The 20,278-nt window shown below is 38.2% G+C and overlaps 1 protein-coding gene across 1 annotated transcript; it reads left to right on the plus strand.

The window, feature by feature from the left end:
- Positions 1–3,683: 3,683 nt before the first annotated feature.
- LOC140235807 (proteasome subunit alpha type-3-like) lies at positions 3,684–18,404 on the plus strand. The gene is made up of 9 exons (XM_072315811.1): positions 3,684–3,791; positions 9,005–9,211; positions 10,943–10,975; positions 11,640–11,708; positions 12,879–12,952; positions 14,302–14,371; positions 14,852–14,979; positions 16,004–16,136; positions 16,542–18,404. The coding sequence occupies exons 1-9, from the start codon at positions 3,771–3,773 to the stop codon at positions 16,584–16,586; spliced, it is 780 nt and encodes a 259-aa protein (XP_072171912.1). The 5' UTR covers positions 3,684–3,770; the 3' UTR covers positions 16,587–18,404.
- Positions 18,405–20,278: the final 1,874 nt, after the last annotated feature.

Raw genomic sequence — 20,278 nt, forward strand, 5'->3', positions numbered from 1 at the left:
TATCTATTTTATTGGATTATTGATAATGGTTATTCTGGGATGAATTTAGAAAATTATCTGTACTGCTTTCTTAAGAATAAAAAGTATATATAATTTTGGTAACTGGATCGGGTTACATAGCTCATACGCTCAACTTCAATGTAGTAATGAAAAGTATTGGGAGGTGGTCTGTTCTCTTTGGAGACTGTATTGGACCCACTTCGCTTCCCTTATCTTAGCGCTACCACAATATATCTAAATTGAAAGGAAAAAAAATGCACTCAAATTTAAGGATGCAGATATTTGCATTTTTTAAGAAAAAAAAAGATTTGTGAGGCTATGTCGCAGAAGATACGTGACTGATTCATATAATTCGTTTGTTTCTTTCATTTCACTATATGGGTAATAGATAATAAGTAATTTCTTTCCAAAGAGATCAGCTTGAAATTTGCGTGTTATGTCGACCTTCCTATGGAATTGCGAAACTGAGCATATCCCCTCCCCTCCAAAAAGAATGTGTGAGATGCTATACAATGAAACCAGGAACATGCCCACAAAATGTGCATAGTTTTATATACTATACCACTAACCGGACATATGAGCACGAATTTTGTGAAATGTACCATGAAACCGGGAATATACTCCCGCAATATGAATGTCATTTATGCCGTAAAACTGAGCATATCTTGCCCACAAAATGTGTGAGTTTTGTACCGTGAAACCGGACATTTGCCCACAAAATGTGTAAGCGTTATATGATGAAGATATGCTCACAAAATGTGTGAAGTATAGTACCATGTAATTGGGCATATGCCCACAATCTGTGTAAGTTTTAAACCATAAAACCGGGTATATGCCTACAAAATGTGTGAAATGTTGTACCTTCAAACCGGGTGTATGCCCACACTATGTGTGAAGTATTATACTATGAAACCTGACATATGCCTTTAAAAATAATGTGTGACCGGGCATGATTATGTCGAAAAAATGTGTGAGTGTTAATGCCATGAAACCGGGCATATGTCTACAAAATGTGTGAAGTATTTTACCATGAAACCGGGCATATGCCAACGAAATGCGTGAGTGTTAATAGTGTACATAATTATAGGGAGAGTGGTGTGGTCGTGTCGTAGATTATGCAGTGTGTTTCTTCATAAATTTCTCACAATGCCTGCACTGCACATTCTCGTATACATGTATATAACAGAATCTGTCTCGCCGGTGGCAGGTGCGGGGCTGATTGGTCGGCCGCCAGCCCAACTCGTTCGTGGGGTTGTTGACGGGGGTGTTGTTCGTTATTCCGAAGGTTCGATATTCCGAAGGTTCGTTATTCCGAAGGTTCGTTAATCCGAAACACACAAATTCCCTATACCTATAGGTTCGTTAATCCGAAAATGAAAAAAGGTTCGTCAATCCGAACATTTGTGGCGTTATTCCGAAGGTTCGTTATTCCGAAGATTTGTTAATCCGAAAATGAAATTCGGAAAAACGAACCTTCGGAATAACGAATCTTCGAACTGAAGAGCCTTCGGAATAACGAACCTTCGGAATAACGAGCTGTAACCGTTGACGGTGGGTTATATGGGGTCCTCCCCAATTTCCTCTGTTATTCTCTTACCATGTGATCGGGATGCAGTCCAGTTGTTAGTATTTTATTTATGCTGCAGTATTTATATTTTCTGTATCTTAATATGCTTTTTTTTTATTCATTTATTTTTTGTTGCTTGTACTATAATTGTTGTCTTTGATTTTTGTGAATAAAACATACCAAAAAAAAAAAAAAAGAAATGTGAGTGTTAATACCATGAAACCGGGCATGCCTTCAAAATGTGTGAAGTATTATACTATGAACTCAGGATATCATAGTGCCTACAAAATGTGTGAAGTATTGTACCATGAGAACGGGGGTATGCCTACAAAATGTGTACTAGTATTATACTATGAACCCTGGATATTCCTACATTAATGTGTGAGTGTTAATACCATGAAACCGGGCATATGCCTTCAAAGTGTGTGAAAAGTTGTTCCATGAAACCGCGCATAAGCCCCCAAAGTGTATGAAGTATAATATCATACCATGAAACAGGGCATATGCCCATGAAATGTGTGAGTGTTAATACCATAAAAGCGGGCATATGCCTAAAATGTGTGAGTGTTATACCATGAAACCGAGCTTATGCGTACCAAATGTGTGAAATGTTATACGGTGAATCCGAGCTTAGGCCAACAAAATGTGTGACGTGTTATACCATTTTATGAAACCGAGTAGTTCCAACAGAATGTGTAAAATGTTTTTTAATATATGCCCGGTTTCACAAAGTAACGCTTCATAAAAATTGTTGGCATATGCTCGGTTTCATGGTACAAAATTTCACACAATATCTCCGATTACACAACCAAACTACCAGGACCATGATTCCCATGGGGCACATAATACTGTGACACTTGCAAATTTGCATTTCTACATGATATCTCCGGTTTCATAGGCAGAAGATCATTTTGCAAGCACATTTTGTGTATCCCCAGTTAGCTGGTAAATTACTCATATCTCAAATAATTTCAATTTAGACAAAAACAACCCAGTTAGGTTATTTCATAGTGAAGTATATCAAACATATTTTAGCCAATCACATTGCTTCAAACTAATTAATTAAAATGTCCCCGTTTGAAGGTGAAAACCATATCCCCGATTGAAGGTCGATCCTTACAAGAACGTGTGTGTGTGCGTGTGTATGTGTGTGCAAGGAGCTTGGAAGCTCCTTGGTGTGTGTGTGTGTGTGTGTGTGTGTGTGTGCGTGTGTGTGTGTGTGTGTGTCATCTGACTTATATAGCATACACGCCAGCCAAAGACTATGCAGAGTTTGACAATTAAGTCTGTACAAAATCAGTACAAGCATTATTTTACCTTAGGCCTACAGCATCACCGTTCATTCCCCGAGCAATTACAACAAACATCAAAGTGGATCAGACCGTAACAAACATACACGTAATTATTCCTAAATTCTGAACACGAAAAGATTTGGCCTCTCATGTTTTCTTTAGGTTGTGTTACTCTAGTGTATTAGAAACTTCACATGATTTACTCCAGGGATACCTAGATGCTAGCAACAGGTGGAGCATAAGAAATATTTTAGTGCTGTACCTGGGAGGTGAGACTGCCCTGAGTGCACTGTATAGGGCGACCTATTCTGAGTCTTATTCCATCTATTGCCATAAAATGCAAACTGCTTGCAACAACAGCCAAACAGGAAGTGGCGGTGTCTTGTCATTACCATAAACCACTTCTTCTTCTTCTTCTTCTTCTTCTTCTTCTTCTTCTTCTTCTTCTTCTTCTTCTTCTTCTTCTTCTTCCTCTCCTTCTTCCTATTCTTCTTCCATGATGTGTTATAGTGACGACCACAACCATCTTCCTTATTATTGTGTCGCTTTTGGGTAGGGCGTTTAAATTATATGTTCCGGAAAAAGGTGACAGAATGTTTAGTTACTTTGAACGTGTCGTGGTCCGAAAGAGGTCATCATTAATAATATTCAAAGATGGAAAATATAAACCAAAAATCAACTACAACAAACCAACTCACAATAAGTGGGAAAGAGGGAGAAAGATTTTCGCACAGAGCTAGAGGGAGAAATATTCGTCGAGTTTTGTCGGTAGAGGGCTCCATCACAATTGATGGTAAGGTTCTAGTAGGACGTGACTAGCAAATTTTACAAATTTTGACTAGACTAGCCGAACTTTGATTTGGGACTCTTGAGCCTGATTTCTCGCCTAAAAGCAACCGTTTCCTGCAATTATGAGTTCAATAGGAGCAGGGGTAAGTTAGTTCCAGCCTACATAATCATTACCTGTTTTGTTTTGTTTTTTCGGATAGACATGCACCTGACGGAACATTGTTGCACTGCTTTCCGATAACTGTTGTGTAGTCAGTGCTAGGCATGGTCCCATATATTCACAATGACGTTGCGTTACCTACATGCACACACGCTTACCGGTCATAACGTCCCCACGTCAAAACGTCCCCGAGCCAAAACGTCCTCGGGTACGACCAAAACGTCCCCGGGCCCAGCTGGCACCAAAACGTCCTCGGGTCAAAATGTTCTATGTCATAAATTTTTTATAAAATCTAAGTATCACTTATCAATTCATAACGGTAAATGTGAAGAAATTTTGTTATTTAGTGCAGCATTTAGGTGGCTCGCTGCTAGCTAGCTGTGCTGCCGTGCGCGCTGTCTGCTCCTATGCAACGCGAATTCGATGCAACGCAGTGATCGCCGAGCGAGTAGTAGTTGCGATCAAGATTATTCCCATAAGTAGATAAGTGACCCCAAAAAATGGTGAAAATTCCATTTCTACTGGACTTGAATCTCACTCAGATGCAAGTATTTAGGTTACTGGATAACTAGGGTGAGTTTGTGCATGTTTGGAGGTCATTCGACAAACAGGTGCGAATGTACACTAGCGTCCATATGCGCCAGAGTGTATTTTCTTCCAATGTGTGCATTTGACCCACAGAGCGCGCGCGGACAAAAGCGGGGACGTTCTGGTACTTCACCCGGGGACGTTTTGGTTGGAACACGGCGGGGACGTTTTGACCCGGGGACGTTTTGACCGGATTCGGCACACACACTAATAACTGGAACGCAGCAGAATGGTCAATGGCAATGGCAATGCATGACCATGGATTGCGGAATCCATGACCAAAGTAAAACACAATTTTTCAATACCAGGTAGTTGTTTCCACGTATACAAAGTGGTCATTCATTCATTGAAGAGTTGAAATAAAGCCTAGTATTCTTTGACACACTGAAGCTAGCCTAACTGCGACCAGCCCCAACACGCAGTGTTGGGGCTGCGCATTGTAGCAGATATGATCATGACAGGCGAAGTATAGCGCCTAAATATCAATATTAAATCGCAAAAATTCTGTAATATGAAAACTTACAGGTGAAGTTATAATGTTGAAGACTGACTGCGTTCAACTTTTGGTCCTGCCAATATTCCATTTCTGCTCGAATTGATGAGTTAAATACGACTCGGTCGAAAGGAACTTGGGAGAACGACATCTTATACGGTCAATGGATTTGAAACTTGCGCGCATGCGCTGGCCGTCAATTCATCTGTACAGCTGTAGCTTTATGGCAAGGCCGTATCATACTGTTGTGGCAAACCCTCTAGCTGTATATTGCGTTGCTTTCTGGGTGGGTACGCGCGCGCAGGCCTTGTCAGAAGGCTAAAAGCATTGCGACTCCGCCCAGCACATGAATATTTACGTGCGCAGTATACTGCATACTGATTTCGAAAATGGTGAATGGGATGGGGAGCTAGGAGATGGACCTGTAAAAAAAAAAATGTTTTTTCAAGATCATTGGACCAGTGTGAACAAGAACAAGGTGAACGTATGGTAGGAATTAGATAAGAATCTTATGTATACTATAAAAGTAAGTTTTTTTCTAGTGAAATTCGAAACTTACGGAGGCGCGAAAATCTGTGACAGACTGTGTATGTTTTTCAAGCTTACCGATATAGCACTCTATTGACTCAGGACGCTCCCACAGTGTGTAACTGTGTACACGGAGCGTCCCGGGGTTAAAGCTAGCCCTACTACATATCGAGCTAGCCCTACTACATATCGACAACCCTTCTTGAAACCAACCACGTATAATTCGCGCACTGAACACTTAGTATGCACTTCTCTGCGCGCAAATTGGATTGGCTTTGAATGTAGATGAGGATGGTGTGGGAAAACGCGATAATTCACTGTTCATTAAAGATAATAACAAGTTTTGGTACCTCAAAAATTTCCTTGTCTTAGTTTGTGTTTCAGGTTAAAGTACCTTTCATATAACTAACACTGTGAGACTTACTCGCCCCAAAGTGCTCTCATGTCTTAGTAATCATGCAATTAACTGCGACCAGCAGCCCCATACGCATAGCGACCAGCAGTCCCATACGCATAGCGTAATCGGGCTTCGCATTGTAGCATTCAGGATCATGACCGTCGACCGATTTAGTATCGCGGGATAAATGTTAACTTAAAATCCCACAAATTCTTCAATTTGAAGACTTACCAATTAAGGTGAAGTATTGAAAACAGGCTTTGGGCAACGTCTGGTTCTGCCTATAGTCCCTTTCTGTTCGAATTGATGACTGAATGTGACTCGGCCGAGAGAACCTTGGGAGAGCTACATACACCATGTACACTGAATACTACAGCCAGTGCATGCGAACACATCACATGCGCACAAATTTCAAATCCCATATCAACGGATAAGATGTTTGTGTGCACATGCGCTGGCCGTAGTAGTCAGTGTATGCATCGGTCCATGGTGTATGTAGCTCTCCCAAGGTCCTCTCGACCGAGTCACATTCAGTCATCAATTCGAAAAGAAAGGGACTATTGGCAGAACCGAACAACTGGCAGAACCAAACGTTGTTCGAAGCCTGTTTTCAATACTTCAACTTAATTGGTAAGTCTTCAAATCGAAGAAATTTTGGGTTTTCAAATTGACATTTACCCGCGATACTAATTCTGTCATGATCCTGAATGTTACAATGCGAAGCCCCATTACGCTATGCGTATGGGGCTGCTGGTCGCAGTTAGCTATGCGTACAATGGGCTGCACGCTGCTGGTCGCAGTCAGTGGTTTCGTACAATATTTATCGACGCTGTACGGCGACGGCTCTGGTATGAAACCATTATTGCATGATTACGAAGACATGAGAGCACTTTGGGGCGAGTAATTCTCACAGACAACGTACTTTAACGTGAAACACAAACCAAGACAAGGAAATTCAGGGAAACTTTTGAGGTACCAAAACTTTTTATTATCTTTAATGGTTTTAATCAAGGACAAAATTTCGAATGAATATTTTCACCGAATCGTAATGACAGCACAATGTAATGTCTATGGAAGTTTCTAAAAGGCTTCTAAAAAGCTTCGTACAACACGGTATTCAATACAACTCGGTTTGCGTGCATTGTCAATGCAAAAACAGCAGTCGATCCTAATAACGCGATTTACCCCGGGGAGCTGAAACAAGGCCACGCAAGTTCGTCGGCGATATTTTTGCACTGAAACTTCGAATTGAAAAGGGAGCAACGGCATTTGATAGAGCTGGATTTTCTCAATCACGTAGGTCAAGTTTTTTACGTGAATTTCAGTGTTAAATATTCTTATCAAGCAAATAAACATTAGGCGGTCGATTAGTAGTAGGTCCAACCATACAATGTAGAGTCGGGGCACCAGTTTGCTGCAGGGGCGGGGTCCAGTTTGCGGCACCCCTAGGAATATCTAACCATATCTTCAAAAGTAGAAGGGTTTTTTTTTTTTTTTTTTCTAAATTGTTTTATTTGAAGAGCAACTGAAGAGCTTTCTTTTGATACCAGAATCGTGAAATAACTCGGATGGTGGCCTTCATAATTCTAATTAAGACCCTAAACCGTCTGTGTCACACTGTTTTAAAAGGCAGTTAAGATTTTGTTATGTTGCTAGGCAACCACCATCATCCCTTGTTTGTATCTTTATACAAAATCTTACTATGAAAAGAGGCCTGGCATGGTAAGGATTCCTGGTGTAACTGTGTTAAATATTCTAAAATTCATTTCCTTTGTCAGTTTTGAGGATTGCAACAGTGACCAAAATGTCGGGGATGGGTCCGATTTAATCAGGGCAGCAAAGACCAATAAAGCTTCACAAAAAGTTTTAGCCCCTCATGACCTCTTGCCAAACTAGATTTCAAGCTGGAAATTAGCAGGTGAGTTAAGACGCAGTCCTCATTTTGGACCGCTATTTACCAGTTGTTGCGCACTGAATGGTGAATAGTCATCTGTTGTGGCAGTGAAGTTGGTCATGATGTTCAGTCAACAGCAGCCAGATAAAAAATTACAAGCGAGCTCACAGAGATATTTACATTTAATTGTCAGCCTTTCCTCCAGACAGTCCAGTGCTGTGCCATGATTGGTACAGCTACATGATTGTTATGGGTGATAATGTTAATGCACGCAAATGAATGAAGTTGTATTACAGTGCATACAAATCATGTGTGTGTACCAATCAAGGACGTGCTGTACCAAACATGGCACCAAAGAAGGTAACATAAAAGCCAATTTTTTTGCAAAATTTCTTGTATAATTTTAATATCTTATACAAAAAAGTGTATGCATTTAGAATGTCACTATATTGACACGCAATGTGCTTAGAGATACACTCGAGACTTCATATACAGTGTAGCACAAAAACCTTAAGTGTACCAAACTTGGGCATGTTACTCTAATTAGATCTGAGATTAAAAGGAGTTTAGCATAAAAATAATAATAATAATAATAATAATAATAATAATAATAATAATAATAATAATAATAATAATAATAATAATAATAATAATTTTACACATTCAAAATCTAACGTCAATTACCCTATAGTCGCCACTTGCGTGTATTTCCTATGCATTCCTTGTTTGGCGAACTAATGATAGGCACTGAATTAGTTTGCCAACAAATATACAACACACTTCAATCAGGGAGGTGGAAAGAGACCACCTCCCTGCTTCAATGTAGGATGCATTGTGCGTCACAGTGCTTGAAAAACTTTGTTAATCTACCACCTGAAATCTATTTGAAATCAAAAACATTCTTGCATCAAAAATGGTTTTGTCACATGTCACATATGGTAAAATACATTTGGATAACAATTATTTGTGTTTTTATGGAGGAAAAAGGTGAATTAGGAATGTTTTTTGAGAGTGATTAAAATCTGTCACCCCAGCTGATCTCCGATTGCAGCGCGCGTTACATGCAATGTGAATGTCTGGCGACTTGAGGTAGTGGTGACTTAATGGTGACTGACGTTAGAGAAGTTGGTAGAGAATAGAATTCAAAAGTCAAGCTCTACTTGAAAGTTTAATCAATATGATGATCTGTAGACCTGTAGACTAGACAGGGTATTTCTTTTCAGAACAATGCAAAACTATGACAAACCATAATTACATGCTCTTTTGTCTGCTGCTTATTTACCTCATCCCCTACAGTACGATTTGTCAGCATCACAGTTCTCCCCAGATGGAAGAGTGTTCCAAGTTGAGTACGCACTCAAAGCTGTGGAAAATAGCGGCACTGCAGTTGGTCTACGGTGTAAAGATGGCGTTGTCTTTGGAGTCGAGAAGTTGGTGACATCAAAGCTCTATGAGCAAGGTTCCAATAAGAGGATATTCAGTGCTGATAGACATGTTGGAATGGTGGGTCTCTATACATTATATTGGATTTTTTTTCTCTCTCTCTCTCTCTGTTGTGATTCCCTTGTCTGTTTTTTTTTTTTTTTTTTTTCTTGGAAGTTAGATCATAATTGAGTTGAATGCATTGTAGATATTGCAATTGACACAGATAATGTAAACACTGTAATTGACACTTAATGAACATAGGAAACTATGAATAGGATTATGGTTACCATTTTTTTTATGTTTTACAAGTAAAGGAATGAATTTGATGTGCTTATTCAATTGTGGAGAAATGATGACCAGTGGAATAAAGAGTCCATTCTCAGTTTGAAATCATTGAGGAACAGTTTGCATTTCTTTTCCTTGTTCTTGAGTATACTTTGGGACAAATCAAGCTCCTCAAATTGGTATTGCCCTCATTGCATAAAGCTAATTTATGTCCATATTGTGCTTGGAAACAAAATTAACTGTAACTAGAAAAGCACTGTGAGAGCGCAGACCTCCGCCAAATAGCTACTTTCCACCGATGATCTTGCTTTTCCACAGAGATTAGTGATTTCCAACCATATATGCATGCTGAAAAATAGCCCGATTTCCCAATATAGAAGCCTTTGTTACGTCATAAACCCTCAGCTGCGCCCTGGCAGAAACTAGAGGACACTTTAGTGCGCGCATGAAAACCTCAAAAATGCGCAGCACGAACTCCCAAGTTCATTGACCATGCTTGCCAAAATATCGAAAATCCTTCATAAAATCCATAAAAATTTCCAGATCACTACCAAAATTTAATCATGTTCCTTATGTCATTCTCAACCTTCCGTGCAAGTTTCATCCAAATCCGTGCACAACTTTTTGAGATATTTTGCACACGGACAAACTGACTAACTGACAAACAAACCAACGGTAATGAAAACATACACTGTAACCTCCTCCCTTGCCGGAGGTAATGATAGTGGTTTACAAGTATTCATGGGAAGACATACATGTATATTGGTACAATATTCAAGACGTAAAGGCCAGCCTGTGTCCCTGCTTGCCTTGGACAGCCAAACATTTGTATCAACCAAATTAATTGTTTGAGCCACTATTCAATGAATATATAGACAGTGACGGCAAAAATCAGTTTGTAGCCCCCTTGCAGGGACATTGTATGCACAGGAAGCAGTGAAGATTTCTTTGTACCATCTTGATGCTGTTTTGTTGTTTGGAGTAGTCCTAAATAGAGTACTCATACTGATTTGAAGTAACCCAGTGTTTAAATGGATGAAATAAGAATAAGTTGAATATATGAACAAGATAGATCAAGCAGAGCAAACACAGCTAATGTTGAAGCTCATTACTATCATCCTCACCATGTATGCATGTTTACATTCAATTACATTTCATTACAATGTGTGACCCTGCATCACAAAACCCACAAAGAGAGGCATTATGGGTTTATTTTCCCATAAGCCCCCAATTTTTTTTATCAGCTCAGTTGATAATGCTTCAAAGATTGGAACATGAGCATCAGGAATGTTTGGGGGTTTTTTTTAACAGTTTTTAGTTTGTCTTGTGTCAAATTGGTTTTCTTCATGAGTTATACATCATTTTAAAGTCAAGAATCTTTTGACATTTTACTATCACATAAGTCTCCAATCTTATCCAGCAACTTTGTTGTAGTCGTTAGATTTTGTAATGCAGGGTCATAATTGTAATCCTACACTGCTAAAACCTTTCTCTTCATTCATCTGTTTGTACTTTTGTTCACAGGCAGTGGCTGGGCTTATCGCAGATGCAAAGCAGGTGAGGAAGTTCAAATAATGCAAGGTTGTTGAAATTATCATTAAGGATTTAGAATACTACGGATGAAAATAAAAAGTCTATCATGTGATTAAAGTTAATTTGAATGGAGTTGTGTGCCTACCTGTTCAGCTTAAATCTGTGAGATATCAAAGTTTAATTTTTGCACCAACAGTCATAAGAAAGTGTATATTGCTCTTTCTAAGTGACTGCAGAAGAGTAGACAAAGTGCAGGCCTCTTTAATTTGTTAAAAGTTAACTGTACCTGCTTATATTGACTCAGTAATACTCTGATGATGTCTCAAGTGGAGACATCTTCATGGATGTAACTGCCGTACTGCCACAAATTATCACTGGATGCATTAAATTTTCGGATTGTCTGTCAGTCCGTCCATCTTTCTGTCCGTAATCAATTTTGTGGACAGTGCAACTTAAAAATCATTTTAGGTATCCTAATGAAACATGGGATATGTATGTATGCTTGAGTTTTCTAGTTTCTTTTGCATGTACATGTGTAGAATCAACATTGTTTTGTACAGATTACAGATTCAGTGTAATAATCATGTTTAGAGATATAATTTGTGAGCTCGAAAAACTCAGGCATGCAGTGCATTGCTGTTATGCTTGAGAAGTTTTGTTGATACATCTGTTTGTCACAAACCTACAGGTTGTTGACATTGCCAGAGAAGAGTCTTCAGACTACAGAGCTTCATACGGTGCTGCTATTCCAGTCAAAGTAAGAAATGAGGCAACATAGGCAGTAATCACTTCTTAGGTTTCTTTATCTATTGACTGTATGTTGCTATTTCTTTTTTCACTTGTGTACAACTTTGTGTGCAAATGGACTAAGTAGATATTGTCCAAAATCTGCCCCAAGCAATGAAATGTCAATGGTAAATGTCCATTATGTTTAGATATTGAGTTTATTTTAATGATTTTGTGTACATAATCTCAGAGGTTTGTTCTAACAAATCCCTATATCAAGAGATAAAGACTGACCGTATAAATACAGAGCCATTCATCTTAAAGGACAAGTTCACCTTCATTAACATAAGGATTGAGAGAATGTAGCATTATTAGTAGAACACATCATTGACAGTTTGAGGAAAATCGGACAATCCGTTCAAAAGTTATGAATTTTTGAAGTTTTTGTCCAGTCACCGCTGGATGAGAAGACTACTGCAGTGTATGATGTCACATACGTACAACAGTATAAGGAAAATATAAAGAGAATTTCACAAAATTTCATCTTTTGAAAAAAGTACACATTCCCTTGACTCGTTACTGACATATGTTATGGGTAATATTATTCCCATTGCCTTTAGAAAGAGGCAAGTCAAGTGCTCTTTTATTATGCGAAAAAAGTGAAAATATGTTGAATTTTCTTTACATTTTCTTTATACTGTTGTACTCATATGACATCACGAGCCTTAGTAGTCTCCTCATCCAGCGGTTCCAACACAAAAGTTTTAAAAATTCATAACTTTTGCATCGATTGTCCAATTTTACTCAAACTTTCACTGATGTGTTCTACTAATATTGCTGCATTCTCTCAATCCTTATGTTAATGAAGGTGAACTTGTCCTTTAGCTGTAAAGTGTCAGAGTATCAATACAAGTATGTGATACCAGTTTTGGCATTTAGATATTTATGAGATTCTCTAAAGCTGTAACATTTGTATGCATCGAGTTGGAACTAAAGTTCTTTTGTGTGAACAGTTCTTATAAGGATTTGTTTGCTTTTTAATATCAATGTTTTGGATATATTTTCATAATTCTTCTGAAGGCACAGCATATCAAAGACATTCAGTCAGAAATAGTATTGTATTTGTATACTGTTACATGTGTTTTATGCAGATTTGGAAAACTTGACTTACTTTGTTTTCGTGTGATTTATTTTTTTGCAGCACCTAACAGATAGGGTTGCCATGTATGTACATGCATATACCCTGTACAGTGCAATCAGGCCTTTTGGGTGCAGGTAAGACCAGTTATCACACACAAGTTGTACTGTGTATGGTACAAATGAGATGTTTATGTGCTCTCATATTGACTTGGTATGTTTAATGCTCAATGATCAACATGAAATCCTAGAAACCACATTTCTGTGGAACCTTAAAAAAAAATCTTTGCTCTTTGGCTCTTTCCGTCATTTTAACTCTTCCTTCTGAGAGCTTTTAAACCTTTAAAATGTTTAAGATATCACATTTAATGCACATTTGCAGGTCTGTTGTATCACAAAACATCCTACCATGTAAATGTTTGCAATAAATCGTAAAATATTAGGAGATATCAGTATTTTTCTCATTAAACCGTCACTGTAGACGGTTTAGTCTGGAAACATTTTTATTTGAACAATTGAAGAGTTTGTTCGCAAAAACCGATAAGTCCATATTTGCCAAATGGAGATATTTGCAATTAAAGGTCAAGAAAAATAAAGAGAATAATAAGAACATTTTTGCTTCTTTTAACCATAACTTTGAAAATGTACCTTTCTAGTGACCAATACATGTATATCATTTAAAAGGTATTATTTTGTACTTTATGACAGAGACCGTACTTCAAAATCTTCAAAAATGGACTTATCGGTTTTTGCGAACAAACTCTTCAGTTGTTCATATTTTGTGTATTTAACAATATTTAATATTGATAATACGGATTCAAGTTTTTACAGTGGTTGTTTCCATCCCTCACTCACATTTTAAAACTATTTTAAGGCACTAATGCTGGGTTTTTGTTTGCATTTAAGAGCCATGTTATTTTCAACCTAGAATTCCTCAATCTGTGTAGCTGGCCTTCCATGTTGCAGTGTTTATTCACCTTGCCATTCTCACAGTCATTAAGATCTGTCAATCACCATTTCTCTCCTCTGTGTGTGTCTCTCTCTCTCTCTCTCTCTCGTATTCTCAGAGTAGGACATGTATTCTGTTGTTATTGTTGCTTTGTTTAGGTGCTCGTGACATAAGAAAGAATGCATAATTGCTTGTATAGCCATGTGATAGGGCACTTACTAGCTACTTTAACAGGAACAAAGGGCACCATACCAGTAGCAAGTTTACATCAAGGTCAATCTATCTTGGAGCTCATGTGAGCATCACACCCTGTAGGACTGCTGTTTTTATCTAAATTCATATCTCCTTGCTTGTTTGTATCTGTCTGTAATACAATTCAACCTGCATTTTAATCATTTGAGAATGTGAATGCACAATGATTAGTGCAGTACATACATGTATTTAGCCAGTCATTGATGTCATGGCAAGGGCATAGCACTTTCTTGTGTCATCCATTCATTGTGTAACCTCTTGACTCTCTGTGCTTTTTACCTTACAGTGTTTTAATGGGGTCATATGAGAAAGACACACCACATTTGTACATGATTGATCCATCTGGCGTGTCATGGGTGAGTTGTCATTTTTTATTGTTCTTTTGGTGGATATCTGTATAGGTGATCATTTAAAATAAGGTGTAGTACTAGTAGCATATGGCTGTGGTTGCCTTGTTTGACTGTGCACTTTGTGTTAATGATTTCTTTGGCATGTGAATTGAGTGAGATCTGCTTTCAGCTCCTACCTTTCTTAAATAATAAGTTTATATCTAGACAGGTGAGGTTGTTATAGCAGCAATCACTGGGCTGAAGGTAAGCATTTTCTTTAGAGTCTATATTGGCAAATATTCAGAATTCAAAATGTTATACATGTACCATTCTTCTTGCTGAAAACATGTGCTGTCATTTTTATTCAGAGGTAACTTTGTCAGAAAGCAGAAGATAGGTGAGAGCAATAACTCATTGTCATGATATGATTTTGAAGTATGATCGTGAACAAATCACATTGGATGTATACACTTGACTCTGTAACTCTGACCCCCATTTCTCTGGCAGGGTTACTATGGCTGTGCGATAGGGAAGGCCAAGCAGGGTGCCAAGACGGAGATTGAGAAACTCCTCACTGGGGACAAACAGCTCAAGGACATGACCTGCCAGGAAGCTCTCAAGGAGGTTGCTAAGATGTGAGTGGATGCACATGAGGATACTGTCCTTTCTCATTATTACTTGCACTACTTGTCCCTCTGGTCTTTTTGTTAATATCCAGAGCTAGGCATGCAGCACTTTAAATGTTAATTTTGTCAGAATATTTTTGATTCAGCCAGTTAACTTTTATTCTAACATCCTCGACATTGGACTTGTCTTAAAGGGGATGGCTAGTAAGTGATCAGTTGGAATCAGTGGGAATGCTGGGGATGATTGTTCCAATCCTTGTGGGATTCATTTAAGAGTACATTATATGTCTATTGTTGTGTGAAAATTATTTGCTTCAGAATGGTCTCGTATTCAAGTAATGTGCAGTTTAATGTTTCCAGGTTAGCATGCTTGTACAGTGACGGGGCGATCGTTAACGGGCCGTTGACAGTCGCCCCGTCACTGTATGCATCTAGTTATTTCATCCTTGATTTATAAGCCAGTTCGAAGTTAGCTCATGGGCACATTGGTCCGAATGACCTTTCTTTTTTTTTTCGTCAGTTAGGGGCACTCACTTGTTTTAGGGCAACACAATGTGTAAGCTTTAATACATAACAATTTATGGAATTCATTGATCCTGTTCAAACAAAGAATGAACTTACGTAGACCAGATGACCAGAATGATCCATCAATTCACACTTGGGAAAGGACCCATTTCATTATTTTGCATTGAATGTATTGACAATCTCTTTCTATTGATATTGGCAAAGACCACTTTTCTGTAAGGTGAATGTGCTGGCAAGCAGCATTTATAAGGATTACATGAATAATCATTACATCACAGATGATTATCCCAGTGAATTTAAAAACCAACATGCCTGTTGGTACGAAACGAATGACCTTTCTTCTGCTCATGCGCGAAGTGGAACTGCAAACTGGCTTATTGCCTTGAATTACCAGATCCTTTTTGGCTGTTGTCAGATTGCATGCTGTACATTTTTGTTGCAATCACAGTGATTTTAATGCTCATGATCATAGTCAGCCTGGTACCTGTTCCTCCCATTATTTTACCAGTGTTCACATCGTCCATGACGAGGTCAAAGACAAGGCCTTTGAACTGGAACTCAGCTGGGTCGGCAAGGTCACCAATGGACGGCATGAGCTTGTACCAGCCAAGATCGCCGAAGAGGCCAACAAATATGGAAAGGTGAGGTCCTTTGTAGCTTTTAGGGTTGATTTGTTAGATGGAGAAACAGATGCTATAAGGGATTGGGGGGGGGGGGTGGGGCAGGGGTGAAGGTCCAAGAAAATCATACATGTAGAATTACTGTGTATTGATAATGTCACCATATTATACGTGACAAGTGATTCTTAATGTAATGCAAATAAAAAGTGCAGTCAGTGCTTTTCTGCCCATTAGTTGTGTTTATCAGCATGTATCCTTTGTTTAATATTGCATTGTAAAATATTTCATTGGATAAAAATGAACAGACATGCTCTTTAGTATTTCAAACTAATGTTCGAATTAGAGTAGAGTGTAACATTAAATGTGCAATTTCATATTATATGTAACAATGTGTATTGTCTCCTTCTTTGTCATTTCTGTTAACAGGAGGCCTTAGAAGAATCATCCAGTTCAGATGATGACGACCTGTAGTGAAAGATTGATGTGAACAGTATATGATTCCAGTCCTGTTGTTTGTACATATAACTTGAAACTCGTAGATTCCATGGTGGTTCAACTACTCTGACCTTATTAACACATTGCTGTGTAAAAGCTCCTTTCAGGGAAATCACTTTAAGTTCAAAGTTCGTGTATTCACATGATGCAACAGGTGTCATTTCACACCAGATGACGACAATATAAAAGTGTGGTACCCTGCAGGTATCAACATGTGTAAAGCTTGTGATAACTTGTTTGCAATACAATATCCCAAAACCAATACCAAAAGTAGTTGAATAGCCTTTCAGGCACAGCACATGATGCATAGGGAACAGTGGCATTGTGTCAAGATTTTTGTATGAGTTGTAAATTAAATTGTATTTGTAGCCATTTGATCGACAACAGAAATGTGTCATGAGCATGGCAATTATACATCCAGTATGTAAATACGGAGTGGACTGATTGGTGTGCAAGACTACAAACACAAATTCTTCTGTACTCATTTACAGCCAAGTACGTGTACCTGGAGCAAGAATTCATCAATACATGTATGTGGAATACTTGTGACCTTTCATGTATTCATGGGGGGGGGGGGGTGACTTACAAGCTTGATTTGTGATGCTTACCCTTGGTTGATCATAAATGTCAGGTCTGATTAACTTTTAGACCAAGAATATACACTGTATTTCAAACAAAATGCTCGACAATAACTCATGTCCCATAAATGGAATATAGAATGATGTTAATCATGCGCATTCAGTATATAAGTTGGTATAAAAGATTTAATACGGTATGTGCAGGTTTGCAGAATCTAAATGACACTTATGCAGTCAATCTGTCGTAATGATATGTGAGGCAGTGTATGATATATTAACTTTGAAGTCCAATTGAAATACATAGCACTAAGAGTGGATCTGGCATGTGGTACAAGTGTGTTGGAATGGATGAAATAGTAGATGTTACATGGCACTTTTGAAAAACTGCAGGAATCGTGGTTTTACAAACACTTGGAGACAAACAGCATGTGTGAAAGTAAATATACATACATAGTGTTTTGGTATTATTGAGAAAATGAGAATTTAGGCTTATTGTTATCTCCATGTGCCCATTGTTAAAGGGAACAGGATGTTCAATGTACGAATCATGCAGAGAAGTACATTGTCGTAAAGATTAAGGTGAAATTAATTTTGGAGTCCCAATCTTCATTGTATTTTGTGCATTGTGTGAAACACAAATATCTTAATTAAGATTATAGGCAGGTGTACATGCCATATTTGATTTCATCTGTGAACCAAGAATCAGAGAAGTTCTCTTTTGCATAAATCTGATTAAGGCATGAAGATGAATAATCAGATTGCACTTTGAAGAACTTGTTAGTGTAGTAATGTGTTGAGAAAACACTTTCAAAGTGACTGTATGTACAACATACAATGTACATGTAGTTTACACATAGTAGGAGCAACACACTTTGACGAGAACTTCAGTGTTTGTGCACATCTGTGTCGAACATTTCTCTGAAATTTCATTATGCCTCCCATTTTTGGTATGTTTTTCCTACAGAATTTGATTTGTCTGACATGAAGGGGGATACACACAGCTTTGTCCTTGCAGCATAACTGCTTGAGGAAGTTACACAAGTTACATTGTATATTTCATGGAGAAATTTCAATTAATGTACATGTACATGTGAAAGGTACAGCTGTACAATGAAATTGATTTTCTGTACACTGAGAACCTTCAGGGAAACAGTGAGGTATCTCTTCTGCTTATTTTGTACATGTTCATGTAATAAACCTTTCAAGGAACCATCAATTCATGTTCTGTTTGTTCTTCATGTTATCTCTAAACTTACTGAGTATCTGGCAAGTTTTATAGTGTCTAATCAGGGGTTAACTTGTATAGGTACTGTAAAGCACAGAGTTGTAATTTAGCCAAAGGATCACTGGTCATTAGTATGCTGGTAATTGCATGTATTCATGCATTCATGCATGGTACAGCTGTGTACATGTGCATCCCCAGCACCCACCCCTCCCCCCCCCCAAAAAAAAAAGGAATCTACAATAGGAAATCGCTGATTCACAAAGTTACCAGAACAGACATGTGTACACCTGTAGTTCCTTTGAAGAAAAAAGTCTGAAACAAATTGTACTACTGATTGGTGAAATGAAAGCAAACAAGCAGCCTTAAAGGACAAGTTCACCTTCATTAACATAAGGATTGAGAGAATGCAGCAATATTAGTAGAACACACCGGTGAAAGTTTGAGGAAAATTGGACAATCGATGCAAAAGTTATGAATTTTTAACATCTTTGTGTTGGAACCGCTGGATGAGGAGACTACTAAGGCTCATGATGTCATATGAGTACAACAGTATTGACCGATTCTGTGACGCGCCCCCCCCCCCCACACTCCTCCACCCCTCTCCCTACATTATCATGTATGATATATGCATGATTGCTTTAGCCAATGGGCATCTCGTACTGAGTGTGCGAATGCTTGCTTAGCGCGCGAACCTTTGTTACAACTGCGCGATAAACATGTTGCCCGTGGGGTGGGGAAGAGGAGGGGGGTAGGCTGGGACACCGCAAAATGAGCTAATGGCTGCGCCCAGTACCACAAATTGTCTGCTGCCCTCAACGAACCCGAATCGGTCTATAAAGAAAATGTAAAGAAAAATCGACATATTTTCACTTTTTTCGCATAATAAAAGAGCACTTGACTTGCCTCTTTCTAAAGGCAATGGGAATAATATTACCCATTAAACATGTGTCAGTAACGAGTGCACAAAAACTTCAAAAATTCTTAACTTTTGAACGGATTGTCCGATTTTCCTCAAACTTTCCATGATGTGTTCTACTAAATATAATATTGCTACATTCTCTCAATCCTTTTAATGAATGTGAACTTGTCCTTTAAAGGGATTGTACAGGTATATAGTACATGTATTGGGTGAGATGAAGATCGAGCTTTTAACTTTCTGTGAGGTACATGTATACTGTGCCAAGAAACCACTTTTGAAATAGTATAGAGCATACTACATGTTGTATTCTAAAAAGATTCAACATTTATTTGGTGAAAATATCATTTTTGGAATGGCTGGAACATCCAAAAACAAAGTACATTGGATCCCAATTTTTATTGGAATCGCTCTGTTTTGGATATCTCGGCCATTTCAAAACCAATTTTCATCAAACAAACATTTGATTCCTTGCGAAATTACATGCTCTTTCATATTTCATAAGAGGTTTCCATTCATCTTGCCAAAAAATGTTAGAAACCTGAAGTTAGGACTCAATCAAAACTACAATGATCCCTTAAAGTGAACAATGATCATAAATAAACGGCTCCTGCAATGTTGGATGGATGGTCATGAAACAAAATTTGTTTACATGTAATGTACATACTATATGTACACACATGTAAATAAAATTTTTGTTACACCTCCAACCAACCAATATTATACACTGTACGAAGAGGTGCTTTACACTCACTGTTCAAATGCTTCCATGTTTAACACGCACAAACAAACTTTCAATTAGGTGTTTTATGGTGTAAACATACTGATCAACACTCCCTCCCCAAATTATCATACAATGTACACTGTAAATACACATATCTGGTTTATTAAGAAATTGTTTTCACCTTTATTACAAAATATCAATCACTGAACTTTTAGCTCTTGACAG

The sequence above is a fragment of the Diadema setosum genome, chromosome 1, assembly GCF_964275005.1.
Source record: "Diadema setosum chromosome 1, eeDiaSeto1, whole genome shotgun sequence".
Classification (NCBI taxonomy): Eukaryota; Metazoa; Echinodermata; class Echinoidea; order Diadematoida; family Diadematidae; genus Diadema; species Diadema setosum.

Bases quoted from the DNA above. Each gene is read 5' to 3' on its own strand.
- LOC140235807 (XM_072315811.1), top strand. From the start codon at position 3,771: ATGAGTTCAATAGGAGCAGGG. The intron at 11,709-12,878 runs GTAAGAAATGAG...ATTTTTTTGCAG, and splicing joins GTGCTGCTATTCCAGTCAAA to CACCTAACAGATAGGGTTGC. The intron at 12,953-14,301 runs GTAAGACCAGTT...TTTACCTTACAG, and splicing joins ATCAGGCCTTTTGGGTGCAG to TGTTTTAATGGGGTCATATG.